This window comes from Malaclemys terrapin, chromosome 2, assembly GCF_027887155.1.
Source record: "Malaclemys terrapin pileata isolate rMalTer1 chromosome 2, rMalTer1.hap1, whole genome shotgun sequence".
In the NCBI taxonomy this organism is placed as follows: Eukaryota; Metazoa; Chordata; order Testudines; family Emydidae; genus Malaclemys; species Malaclemys terrapin.
The window spans coordinates 52,209,945-52,222,671 of NC_071506.1; the positions used below are offsets into that span (position 1 = coordinate 52,209,945).

At 46.8% G+C, this 12,727-nt stretch overlaps 2 protein-coding genes across 2 annotated transcripts; one reads left to right on the forward strand and one right to left on the reverse strand.

Moving 5' to 3' along the window:
* Positions 1-363: 363 nt before the first annotated feature.
* LOC128832519 (zinc finger and SCAN domain-containing protein 20-like) lies at positions 364-3,472 on the reverse strand. The gene is made up of 2 exons (XM_054019985.1): positions 1,556-3,472; positions 364-924 (listed from the first exon to the last, which is right to left on the reverse strand). The coding sequence occupies exons 1-2, from the start codon at positions 2,036-2,038 to the stop codon at positions 910-912; spliced, it is 498 nt and encodes a 165-aa protein (XP_053875960.1). The 5' UTR covers positions 2,039-3,472; the 3' UTR covers positions 364-909.
* Positions 3,473-8,181: 4,709 nt separating this feature from the next.
* On the forward strand, positions 8,182-12,075 carry HEY1 (hes related family bHLH transcription factor with YRPW motif 1). The gene is made up of 5 exons (XM_054018051.1): positions 8,182-8,481; positions 8,772-8,847; positions 8,953-9,036; positions 9,235-9,316; positions 10,226-12,075. Exons 1-5 carry the CDS (start codon positions 8,390-8,392, stop codon positions 10,807-10,809), a joined length of 918 nt encoding a protein of 305 aa, XP_053874026.1. The 5' UTR covers positions 8,182-8,389; the 3' UTR covers positions 10,810-12,075.
* The last annotated feature ends 652 nt before the right edge of the window (positions 12,076-12,727 follow it).

The following is a 12,727-nucleotide window of genomic DNA, read 5'->3' on the forward strand; positions in this document are numbered from 1 at the left end:
TCACTGAGGCTTGGACCTCCGAGGTTCAACACCTGGAAGCTGAATTTGCACAGCCAGAGAGCAGGGGCCCAGTGCGGGGCTGCAAGGATTAGGGATGCCTTGAGGGAGCAATTTGAGGCTGAAAACCAGCAGAGATATCTGGTGCCCTGCACGGGAGTGAAGTGCAGTAGTTCCAATCTTTAGGAATCAGTGTCTGCTTAGCAGACAAGCAGACTTGCAGTGCCTGTTTATTTCCTGGGCTAAGGAGTCTTTTACTTTATGCAATAATAAAGAATGTTTTCAAAGCCAAAGAATCCATTTATTGAAAAGAAAAAAAATTATTTATTGAAAAGAAACAAGGGGGTGGAGTGGGGAACAGTAGAATCACAGATTTGCGTATGTCCTGTGTGGTGTGCTGTGCAGTGAATGCTACACTTCAGGACAACTATACTTCATGGTGATGGGGGCTGAGTGCAGAGGGCAAGGGTCGTGGTTTTCAGGGCTGGGTGGTGAAGATACTGGTGTTGGAGGCAGCAGGTGGCGTGAAGAACATGGAAGTTGGGGAAAGTGGGTTGGAGGTGACAGTGGGGCACAACGGAAAGAGTTTTGGGACAAGGGCTGTGGGGAGGTGACGTTTGCGTTACTGCTCCTCTTTCTGCATGGCTACGAGCTCCTGGATAGCATCTGCTTGGCGCTCCAGGATGCTTATGAGCCTATCGGTGCTTTGCTGCCGGTGCGCGGTGCTTTGCCACTGGTGCGCTGCGTTTTCCTGGCGGCTCCTGCTTTCTCTCTCCCTCCAGTCCTGTGCTTTCTCATTCTCTTTAATAGACTGCTGCATCACTTCTTGCAGCATGTCTTCTTTGCTTTTTTGCGGTCTCTTCCTGAGTCTTTGCAGTCTCTGAGCAGGCGATAAGAGGGACGGCTGAGGTCTCAAGGTTGATGCAGCTGTATAGGCAAAATGCAACATTTTAGAGAGGCAGCATTCTTTATACCAGACAGAGTAATGATTCCCCCCGCACTTAAGGAGTAGAAAACACACAGGGTCTACACAATAGCATAATTTTCCCGTCCGAAACAGAGCACACATATCCCACGGGAGCCTCAAAATGGTGAGTAAGGGGGACTGATTGTTTCAGGGCTGCACTGTCCTCTGGGTTTCTGTGCCTTGGGAAGAGCCAACATCTTCAGGGGGCACCTACACTGGACAGTGTCCCAACATTTTCCACAGAAGTTTGTCCTGGACGATATCTCACTGCTGAGGGTGACCTGGGAAGCAAGGGAGGGTCTTCTACTGCAATGCGGCTTCCGCCCTGGCCCATATGCAGCTTGCCTGTGTGCAACAATGGTCCCCTCGCGGCGCAGTGGCGCGGACACGTTAGCCTGGCTGGGACAAGGACCACGGTGCCTCTCCCGATAAACCTGCGCAAGTGCATTGCACACATTCTGGATGAGAAGATTACCGAGGCCAATTACCGCGATGTGATAAACCACATCAATGCACTATTCCGCATCTAACCCTCCTCTCCCAAAGAGCCTGCACCGAAAAAATTCCTTCCCGAAAAAAAAACACGCTTACCAGGAACCTGCTCTTCCTGGTACCTCCACCACGTACTGGCCGCTGCGACTGGCTACCTTCCTCCTGGCTCGAGAAGAGCTCCTGGCTGCATGCCTCCATGGATTCCGGGGTGTCTCCATCCGGCCCACCACCATCACTCCCGTTTTCCTCCTCCTCCTCGCCCCCCCACATCGGCTCTGAAGTGTCCATGGTGGTGCTCAGAGTGGAGGTGGGGTTAACCCCAAGTATCACATCCAGCTCTTCGTAGAATCGGCTGGTCGCGGGAGGAGCACCCGAGCGGCTGTTTGCGTCGCGGGCTTTGCGGTAGGCACTCCGCAGCTCTTTCACTTTAATCCTGCACTGCAGGGCATCCCGGTCATGGCCCCTTTCCATCATGTCCTTTGATACCTTCCCAAAGGTATCGTAATTCCTACGGCTGGAGCGCAGCTGGGACTGTACAGCTTCCTCCCCCCAAAACACTGATGAGGACCAGCAACTCGCCATTGCTCCATGCTGGGGCTCACTTGGCGCGTGGAGGCATGGTCACCTGGAAAGATTCGCTGATAGCACTCCACGCCACGCCAGGCTGAGCAAACAGGAAGGGGATTTTTAAAATTCCCAGGGAATGTAAAGGGTCAGTCACATGGTTGATTACCTGAGGCCAGGGCAGAATTTGAACTGATGACCAGAGTGGCTAGAACAGGCATTGTGGGATACTGCCGAATAATTCTGGAGGCCATTCACAGCGCATTGGGCGGTCACACTGGCGCTGCAGCGGCAGCGTAATACTTGCTATTCCTCTCGGAGAGGTGGAGTACATGCAGCGCTGCAACCACGGAGATACAGCGCTGCAAATGCCTTGCCAGTGTGGACGGGGAGTGAGTTACAGTGCTGGGGGAGCCTTTACAGCGCTATAACTCGCAAGTGTAGCCAAGGGCTCAGTCAGAAATGACTAATAATTATTTTGGTCAATGCTGCATCTTAATAGCAAAGAAAACTCAAAAAAGATTTTACACTGTAAACTCTTTGGAGCAGGCACTGTCATCTTACATGCTTGTACACCATGTAACAAATTTTGGGCACTACTGTGTTACAAGTCATCATGCAGAAGAGCACTATAAAGATGATGAGATAGAACTTTCCTTGGTGAAGGAATCTTAGGGGGCCTAACTTGAGGTCTGAAGAACAAGAAAGTTCCTGGTGAATAGTTCTGCTCTGTCCCACTGTGTCAAAGTATTGCAGGAGTCTGAAAAAGATGTCTCATCAAATAGACTTTTCAGGAAACAGACATCAAAGAAAAACTGCATAAATCTGGGAGAAATGATATATAGAGCACAGATAGACTGCATCATGTTACATAGCAATCTGCCATACAGTCAGCCTTGGACAATAATGCCAAATGAACAAAGGGATTAAAAAAAATCTCGGAACATGGTGAAGCTGTATCCTGGGCAGATTGTACTTACCCTCTGACACATACCTCAGGGCGTTGTCTCCTTACATAGTTTGGCAACACTTCATTGAGCTGTTTTGCCAATGAAGTATTATTGAACTGAACTGAAATCATTATGTGATCTTGTAATATCAAGGTATATTTACATACAAATAAATGATTAAAAAGTATGTTCCAGTTGCAAATCAAACACTGAAAAGTTAGGAAATTCCAGAATTAAGGTTGCACATGCAACTTTAGATCAGATCCCTTGTGCATATATATGCATTATGATACAGTCTTGAGTCGCATGATCATATAGTGTTTTTCCACAAAACCTCCACCTCATTCAGTGTGGATGATTGTCTGGGGATGAATCAGGATTGTGTAATAAAAGAGGCTGTTGTCTGTATGCCCCCTGCCTCACTAGTGGCAGAAGTGGGAAGTGGTATGGTGGATATGGCAGGGAATTGTAGGAAGTGGAAGGATGGTCTGGGGGTTGAAGGTGTGAGTATGTGTAATTATGTAGCACAAACACCATGCTATACTGTGCAGGTGCTGTAATCATTAAAGGCAGAGTTTTTATGAAAGCAGTTTTTGTACATCTGTACCAGTTTGCACCTCTTCCTCCTTCCTGCTATTTAAAAATAGCCATATAAACAAAGATATTTCTCATTGTGATCCGTTCACATTCACAGTAAGCATATCTCTGAAAACTTGTGTAACGTTGAAATCAAAATTTAAAAAAAAAAGAAAAAAATGCAGAAAAATGTCAGTCACATCATCCCTTTAAAAACAGTTGAGACATTAGTGGCTAATCTGTAAACCGTTTTGTTAATCACACTGGTGAACAATTACACAAGTACACCTCTACCCCGATATAACGTGACCCAACATAACATAAATTCAGATATAATGCGGTAAAGCAACGCTCGGGGGGGCGGGGGTGCGCACTCCAGTGGATCAAAGCAAGTTCCATATAATGCAGTTTCACCTATAATGCAGTAAGATTTTTTGGCTCCCGAGGACAGCGTTATATCGGGGTAGAGGTGTATTGAAATGAAATTGGACAATCTATTTGAGTAAGAATCTCATCTGTCTTAAGAATGTACAGATCTCATTCCCATTGTATCTGAAAACCTTCAATCTTTAACATATTTATCCTCAACACCCCCAGGAGGGAGCAAAGTATTCATCCTAGTTTTACAGATGCACTGCACTGATGTAGTCCTGTTTGAAACAGGATTATTTTAACAGGCACTTGGCACTTTTAGTTCTTACCAGCAGGCTCTACACAAGGTTGTTAGAGAGCTACACAAATCACAGCCCTGTAGGCTGGACTCTGTAGTGTCATGTAGATAAGCCCTACATCAACATGAAGTTTGTCAGAGAGCAGGGAATTTCACCTTGGTCTTCCAGCTTTAAGACTAGTGGCCTAAATCACAGAACTAGCTTTCCTCTGCAGCCTAGCTGCTCGCCAATATGAGTTCACAGTCTAGCCCAGATATGTTTCTGCAAATGAGTTGAAGGATTGGAGCATAGTATAAGACAAATCCAAAGACTATACGAATTTTTTGAAATCCTCTAGAAAAAAATAGTCTGGACTGCTGTCATAAGATGCTGATAACAATGTACTTGCCTAACCGTGTTAAACAACCTTACCAACACAAGATTTCACAGGATTTGTGCTTACAATGAGGACTTTAATGTGAAAGTTTATCCCAATCCTTGGCCAATTTGGAGATAATGTTGAATTTAAAAACGTCTTGGTGAATTGGACATTACTAAATGCATTTTAATTTAGCACTTATACCTTAGTCTAGTATCAACTGTTCCAACCAATACATGGCCTGGCCCTAGACAGAAGGTACATGACAGAACTTGGGGTCCATCAAAATTAGCATATCCAAATTGAAATGCTAGAGCCAAACTCTTGAACTTGGGGGAAGTGTTGGTCACTGCTCAAGCTCATCTCTGTTAAAAATGTCGAATTCACAGCACTGCTTAAAGTGCATGCGAAATTCTGTCAACTCCTTTTTTAATGCTTCTATTGATTTTCAGCCAGTTACCTTGATTCCAGAAAAGCATATTTTAAACAGTGAGACTTGTCCTGAAAATGAACATATTCAGGAATGAAATATGCAAAGAAACATGCAAGATTCAGAGCAGTAAACTCTGGAAAAGCTGGTGCTGTGGTTCAGTAAGTTCTTCGTGGGAGGGTTAAGGTTTTCAACTCGCTGCAGCATGAGTGCCAGAGCCAGTAGTTGAATTGGGAAAAGTAACCATAGTAACAGTGAATTTCCAGGACTCAGTATGACAGGTTGACGGGATTACTCTTCAAAGCAGTTGCTCCCTTGGGAGAGAAGACTTAAAGGGAGGGGCTTGGAGTTAATTTAGTGCACACACTAGAACAAGGGTCAGCAGTGGCAGGTCTCTGCTGAAGGGAAGCCTACAGCAGCAATAAACAACTCCCTTTCAGTGTTATTTTGACTAGTATCGAAATAGCCTAAGGAAGCATAAAACAGAGAAGAATGGTGGAAAAGTACACAAAAAAATCACACAGACTCACTCAGAATGATAATTATGATCAAGAATTCTTAGACATGTCAGACCAGATCCTTGGGCTTGCCATGGCAGCTTTGCAACCACTCCTGCTTTACTGCCTCTAGTGTAATGGGTGATTCCAGGGAGAAAGGGGGTGTGGATGGACCCCCTCTGTGCTCCATTAGTCCCTGGCTCTTGGAACTGCCCCTTGGGGACAAGGGCAAATGTTAGACCAAACCTGAGAACCAGTGTGATGGCAGCATCAGAGAGGCATAAAAGTGATTTTTGAAAGCTATTTTGCTCCCTGTTTCTCCTGATCCTGCGCTCAGCTGGAGTGGATGATCTTTCTAGACCAACACATCTTTTAACATTTCTTATCTTACGAAAGCAGCTGATAGTCACCTGCAATTACTTACACACAGGCCTACCTACGCGCTGACTGTCTATTTCTGTACATCATTTTTGGGAAATCAGTAACTGGAAAAAATCTGAAGCATCTCTGGAAGCTGTCTGGCCTCCTTAGTCAATGAGAGGAAGTAGACATGAAGAAGAGTAAGACTGTATGTTGAAAATCCTTATGGAAATCTCTGCAAGTGAAATAGATTACTTAACATAAATTCATTTCTAACACTCCTTTAAAAAGTGCAAAGGAGACCGTCTTTATTATGAAATAATCACCTGCAAATCTGTCTGAAAATCCTCATTCCCTAGCACAAGGCAGACGTGTAACTCCTGAGCCAAAACAGAGTTTATGTGCCTTATATTGCATTTGCACTTTTAAAGCTTAAATGGCCAACCACATTTCTCTCTTTGTTTAAAGCCCAATCTGCTTCTAAGCTCGTAAAAGCCAAATGCATGGACAGAGAATGTTTATGATTTATAAATGCTTGAAAAATGGATTTAATGGAAAAGCTGACCCAAACTTAACTCTAGCATTGCAAAAGGGGCAGATTAATTTAAAAAGCATTTCTTGGGAATAGGTGGTTCCTATCTTATTCCAAAGGCTGGTTGCAGGCAACTGCAGGATCTTTCTATCTGCTGAACTGCAACTGTTGGCTGTGCCATCACTGGCTTTTATCTCTTTGGCTCCATTTCCTTTCACTCTGCCAGAAGCCCCTTCCAGAAATGTTATTGTTGCATTTACCAATAATATGGGCAAGTCAATGAAATGTACACTGTGAAGCTGTGTGAATAGCTTAAGTTAAAACAGATGGGATGCTTAAAGCAACTAGGCTAGTAGATGGAGCAGAGCAGCCCTGAGGAAAGCTAGGTTTCCTGGTACTGCCATAGTGTGTGGTGGTGGCCATCCCCCTTAAGGTTTTTTTGTGACTAAGTTCCCCATCTGTGAACTCAAAACTATCCACCTAGTAAAAGGACCCTTATTTAAAAGGCCTTGTGTAAATTAAGTATTATTTGTATTACTGTAGCATTTAGGAGCCCCACTCATGGACCAAGACCCCATTGTGATTGGTCCATCAATGGTTATTAGCCAGGATGGGCAGGGATGGTGTCCCTAGCTTGTTTGCCAGAAGCTAGGAATGGGTAACAAGGGATGGACCCCTGGATAATTACCTGTTCTGTTCATTCCCTCTGGGGCACCTGGCACTGGCCAGGGTCAGAAGACAGGATACTGGGCTAGATGGACCTTTGGTCTGACTCAGCATGGCCCTTCTTATGTTTTGTACAACCAGAACACAAAGCTGCTCTCTGCCCCCAGGAGCTTCCAGTCTCAGGCAAGAGAGAATAGATAGCTACGGAGAGAGAACAGGAGAACACAAGGAACCAGCGAGCCAGTACCCTTCAGCCTCAGAGGCTGTGGGCTTGGCACACCAGCAGCCAGTCAAGGTTTTTGGTTATAGGCATCAGGGCAGTTCTGAGGAGAGACTGGAGGGAGGCTAATGAGGTGCCTCTGCAGGTGTTTACCGGCAGGCCCCCAACACGTGCGGGCCGGCGTGGGAGAAAGCATGGAGGCGCTTGGTTGCCAGTGCACCACAGCTAGCAATGGAGGCTGGCCTGGCCGGCTGACGGGCAGGGCGAGGGGGCATTTCAGTAGCGAGCCAGAGCCCATCGCTGTGAAGGGCCCGGGACACGCAGGGAGCCTTAGCTCACGGTACGAAACTATCTCACCGACTGTCTCCGCCCGAGAGCTCCCAGGGCTCTGCCGGCCGGCCGGCGGGGGAGGCGCAGAGCCCGGCGGGAGGATAAGGGAACCGAGACGCGGGCGAGCGGGCGGAGGCCGCCCCGCGGGAGTTGGCAGGGCGAGCCGGACTCCCCGCGCCGAGGGCGGCTCAGCCCATAGCCCGAGCGCAGCCGCCGCGGGCCCTGTCTATCCCACGCCCGCCCAGCCGGCCGGGGGAGGCTCACACGCGGCGGCCGCCGCTGCCGCACGCACCGCCCAGCGCCGCAGCCGGCCCCGATTGGCCGCCAGCCGGGCACCGAGCAACTTTCCCACGGCCGCTAGGCCACGCGTGCGGCTCCGCCAGCGCCTGACTGGCTTCCGGCCCAGCCAATCGCGCACCGACGGGGGCGGGCTCCGAACGCGGCCATGTGTCGCTCCGAGCAGCCCCACCCCCAAGTAGCGCCGGGGCAGGGGGAGGAGGCGTGTCGCTGGCCGGCCTCCCCGCCGGCGGCTATTGGCTGCAACCGGCGGCGCGTCCGCCAATCAGGAGAGCGGGGCCAGCGAGTGGCTACAATGTGATGTCTGTGGCCGGCGGCGCCTGGCGTCCCCCCTCCCGCGGGTAAGAGGCGAGGCGTGGGAACGGGATGGGGGAGACGGAGCTGGCGGAGCCAGAGGTCGAGCGGCAGCGGGGCGCGCACTGAGCCAGCGAGCGAACCCGGGCCCGGTCTCTGCCTCCCACCCGCCCCCCTGCAGCGGCAGCATGAAGCGGGCGCACCCCGAGTACAGCTCCTCTGACAGCGAGGAGCTGGACGAGCCCGTCGAGGTGGAGAAGGAGAGCGCGGACGAGAATGGGTGAGGAGGGGAGCGGGGCGCTGTGCCCCAGGGGGCATGGGGTGCGGGGGCCGGGGGAGGCGCCCGTTTGCGGCGATCCTCGGGGGAGTGGCACCCGGGGTGTGCTCTGTGTCCGCCGCGGGCAGGTAGGCGCCCTGCCCTGACGGATCGCACCTTTGCCTCCCGGAGTCCCAGTGCGGAACTGCCTCAGCCCACGCGTTGTTATTATGGGAGCGGCTTGGTTGATCCTTCCTTACAGCTCCATTCTCTCACTCCCGGCATCTGTGATAACTGTTTGTGGTTCATTTCAGAAACTTGAGTTCAGCTCCAGGTTCAATGTCTCCGTCCGCCACTTCCCAGATCCTGGCCAGGAAAAGGCGCAGAGGGGTGAGTCTCTTTGCACGAACTACTGATACCCTCCCAGGGTCAAGCTGTTTTGCCCCAGCCTGCCTTTTGCAATCAACGCTGAAAACCTGTCTGTTTTACTCATAGATCATCGAGAAACGTCGCCGGGATCGAATCAATAACAGCTTGTCGGAGCTGAGGAGACTGGTGCCAAGTGCTTTTGAAAAGCAGGTAATTCACATTGGGCTCTGACTATAATTAGTGCATAGGTGACTCAGTCACAAGGACTGCAGACTAGAAGTGGTGTTGCATTTTACCCTTTTATAGTTCATTTTGCACTATTTCTGCCTAACTCTTTTTTAGATCTTCTAAAAATTGACCTATTCTACCCCCTCTCCTTTTCTGCTCTCTCTCTCTCTCTTTTTCAAGGGATCAGCCAAACTGGAAAAAGCTGAAATTCTGCAGATGACTGTGGATCACCTGAAAATGTTGCATACAGCAGGAGGCAAAGGTAATCTTTTATCTGACAACAGATTCAATAGTCCTGAATAAACTGATTACAGCAACAAAGTTGTAGTAAGACCAAGCAGCATCCTGAGCCCTAACTAAATGTCCCACACATTTGTCATCTGATATGCTGCATGCAGTGGGAGGAGAAATCAAATGGAAGTATGTGTATACACTACTGGGTAATTCAGTATTTCCTCTTACATGGAACACTGTATAGTCTATTTACTGTTCTATGTTAAGTGCAGATTAGGCTGTTGTAGACTATAGATAGACGCTGTGTTGGGAAAATGATTGGTTATCCAAGTTTCTGTAAGGTTATGGCAGCACTGTGAAGTGAAGTAACTTTCAGCCACTGAAGAGAAACACAAGCTCTTCTCCCCTCCGCCCCCGCCCCCCACCGTCTGCCTAAAACAAGTGATCTGTTTGGGATCTTTTTGGCTGTTTAATGTTATAGGTTGAAATGGGTAGTGGAGGAGCTAACACAAATGGCAATGTATAAATTGATGTTTGAGAACCGACAGCTAGTCAGTGAAAGTGGCCTATGATTAGTTACATGTGTGTGACCAATGAATTTCACTGTTCAGTGGCTTTGTGTCCATTGATGTAGCTACCATTGAAAAATACATCTCTTCTCTTTGTGCGTTCTTTGCTGGTAGTGTGCAGTTTCAGTTTACACATGCCAATCTGCGACTGGTCCTGGGACTCGCAGCATGACAACACAGATACTATAAAAGAAAAACGTGTTAGACCGTAGAAGAGTTTTTGGAAGCCATTCTGTGTTTGGGGAAAATTGCAACTATATAACCGTCACACTCAAGTGAAATGTACTTGCAGGGCGTGTGGAGGATGCAGTGTAGCCAATGACTAAAAATGGTATTTTAAGACTCCACTCTTTGTTCCTTTTTCTTAGGCTATTTTGATGCCCACGCTCTTGCTATGGACTATCGGAGTTTAGGATTTCGAGAGTGCCTGGCTGAAGTAGTCCGGTACCTTAGTATTATTGAGGGTCTGGACACTTCTGATCCTCTTCGAATTCGACTGGTGTCTCACCTCAATAATTATGCCTCTCAACGGGAAGCAGCAAGTAGTGCCCACACCGGCATTGGACATATTCCTTGGGGCAGTGCCTTTGGACATCATCCTCACATCACTCACCCGTTGTTATTGCCTCAGAATGGGCACAGTAATACCAGTACTACAACGTCTTCCGCAGAACCACATCACCAGAGCAGAATTGCTGCTCCACATGCTGAAACTTCTTCACTGAGACTGCCCCCTAATGGCAGCATTGGACCAGTGCTCCCTGTGGTCACCTCTACTTCCAAACTATCTCCTCCTCTGCTGTCCTCCATGGCATCTTTGTCTGCGTTCCCCTTTTCATTTGGTTCGTTCCATTTGCTGTCGCCTAATGTACTCAGTCCATCTGCACCAGCACAGTCGGCAAACCTTGGCAAGCCCTATAGACCGTGGGGGACTGAGATTGGAGCCTTTTAAGAACTAATGGTTTAGCGCAGGGTGAGGGAAGCTTAAAAACTCAGCTGAGCTGGTTTTATTGCCAACTTCAATTTTAAGTTCTTAAGTAACTGAGGCAAAGGTACAGTTCAAGCTTAACAAAGTTTGTCTAAAAACTGAAGTGTTTGAGTTTTTTACATTTTTGTATTAGCAGATTTTAAAACAAAAATGAGTTGCTGAAGTTTGTCCAAAAATAAAATCACACTAGTGGATGTTAACACTTGTGATAGGCTTTATGCTGAGTGTTTAACTCGCTTTGTAAACAATTTGTCTCAAACGATTCCATTTTGGCTGAGAACATTGGACTCTTTTTTTTTAACATTTAGTGTATTTTTGTCTATTACTGTTAGTGACAGCTTATTTTTAGTTTTAATTTTTCAAAACTGCTATTCTCAGCATTAACATAACTTGTGTTTTTGTTAATATTTTGACATTAAGCTGTTCTATAAGGAAATATTCTTTTGTAAACTGTATTCTGAGTTTTATATTTCTGAACAAAGCGTTGACAAATCAGATTGACCAGGTTTATGTCAGAAAAGGAATTCTGTGTCACAGGGCTGGGTGGGTTTGGTGATCTTATCCTAGTCCTAGTCTTATCCTAGTGGACATTTATCACAACTCAGCACCACTGCATTATTTTCTTTTGGCATAAGGAGGGGCAGTTTTTTTTGCTCAAGAGTAAACTACTACTAGAATAGCAAAGGTGCTACTGATCAAGCATGAATTGCTTTGGTGTTGATTTAGGTGGGGTCATGGGGGAGGGAGACCAACACCTTATACCACTTTACTGGCCAGAGCCAATGCTAAACAATTGTGTGGAGTCAGAACCTGATCTTGGTTACAATGGAGTAACTCTGTTACCCTAAATTTATACTTGGGTAACTGATTTCACCCTAGGAGCTTCAAAATTGCACCTAAAATAAATTGTGGTGGTATTTAAATAGCCAAAAGAATGGTACAGTGGAAACCCGTTCTGGGCATAAGCTTGTTTTGTAACAAATGTATTCTCTTAACTGGTCAATTTTCTATTGTATTTTACTTTGAGATGCACCCAGAGGTGATTCCTCATATTTTACAAGGGCTCTGCTGCATTCTTGTATATATTCTGGTTGGGTTTCATGAGACTCTCATTTTGAACAGGTTTATTCTGTCAAGAGATATTCTTTGGTGGGCTCCACTGAATTGGGTTTTGTCGCTTTTGTATTTGTGGCTAAATAAAGGAGAAAGAACAAACTATTTTGAATGACATTTTTGTCTGATGTGTCAATGGGGAATCCTGTAGCGGGTACCATCTGAGAGGTTGCAGAACTACTACTTGTTCTTTCTGTGACATATAGTTGCGCAGTGATGTTAAGTATATCTTTAAATGTTACTGTGTACTTTTCTACTACGATTCAGTACACAGAGTAGTGCTATGTCTCAGGATATAGCCACGTTTCAGAATCAGGCTTAAAAAATGAATATTAAGATTACTTTTTTGCTTTTCACATGCTTGCTAGTCCAAGGAGGATAAGGTGAAAGACACCAACATCGGTCTAGAGAGGAGGGTGAAGTTGCACTGCACATGCTGGTGAAGGCTACTTAAATTACTTAAGATTTTGTTTTTAAGTTAGCATTAGGAACCTGTTGTTGCTGCCTCACACATGAGAGTTTTGTTTTGCCCAAACATCTATGTGGGTTTTGCAGATAAAATTCAAGTTCATTTTACATCCTATGTGGTTATACAGCATTTAGCATGATGGGGCTCTGACACTGATTGGAGCCTGTGTGTGTTACTACAATATTAATAATACAGTGCAGCTGGCTCACACATACTGAACTTAACAGTATGATGGCATGTGTGTAAAATACTTCCCTGAACCAGTATGAACAGAGACATGACCTGGGGCACCTGGTTTTC

Coding starts and splice junctions, on each gene's coding strand:
- LOC128832519 (XM_054019985.1), bottom strand. CDS start 2,038: ATGGCGAGTTGCTGGTCCTCATCAGTGTTTTGGGGGGAGGAAGCTGTA.
- HEY1 (XM_054018051.1), top strand. CDS start 8,390: ATGAAGCGGGCGCACCCCGAGTACAGCTCCTCTGACAGCGAGGAGCTG. Junction 8,848..8,952: donor CCAGGAAAAGGCGCAGAGGG/GTGAGTCTCTTT, acceptor TTTTACTCATAG/ATCATCGAGAAACGTCGCCG. Junction 9,037..9,234: donor CAAGTGCTTTTGAAAAGCAG/GTAATTCACATT, acceptor CTCTTTTTCAAG/GGATCAGCCAAACTGGAAAA.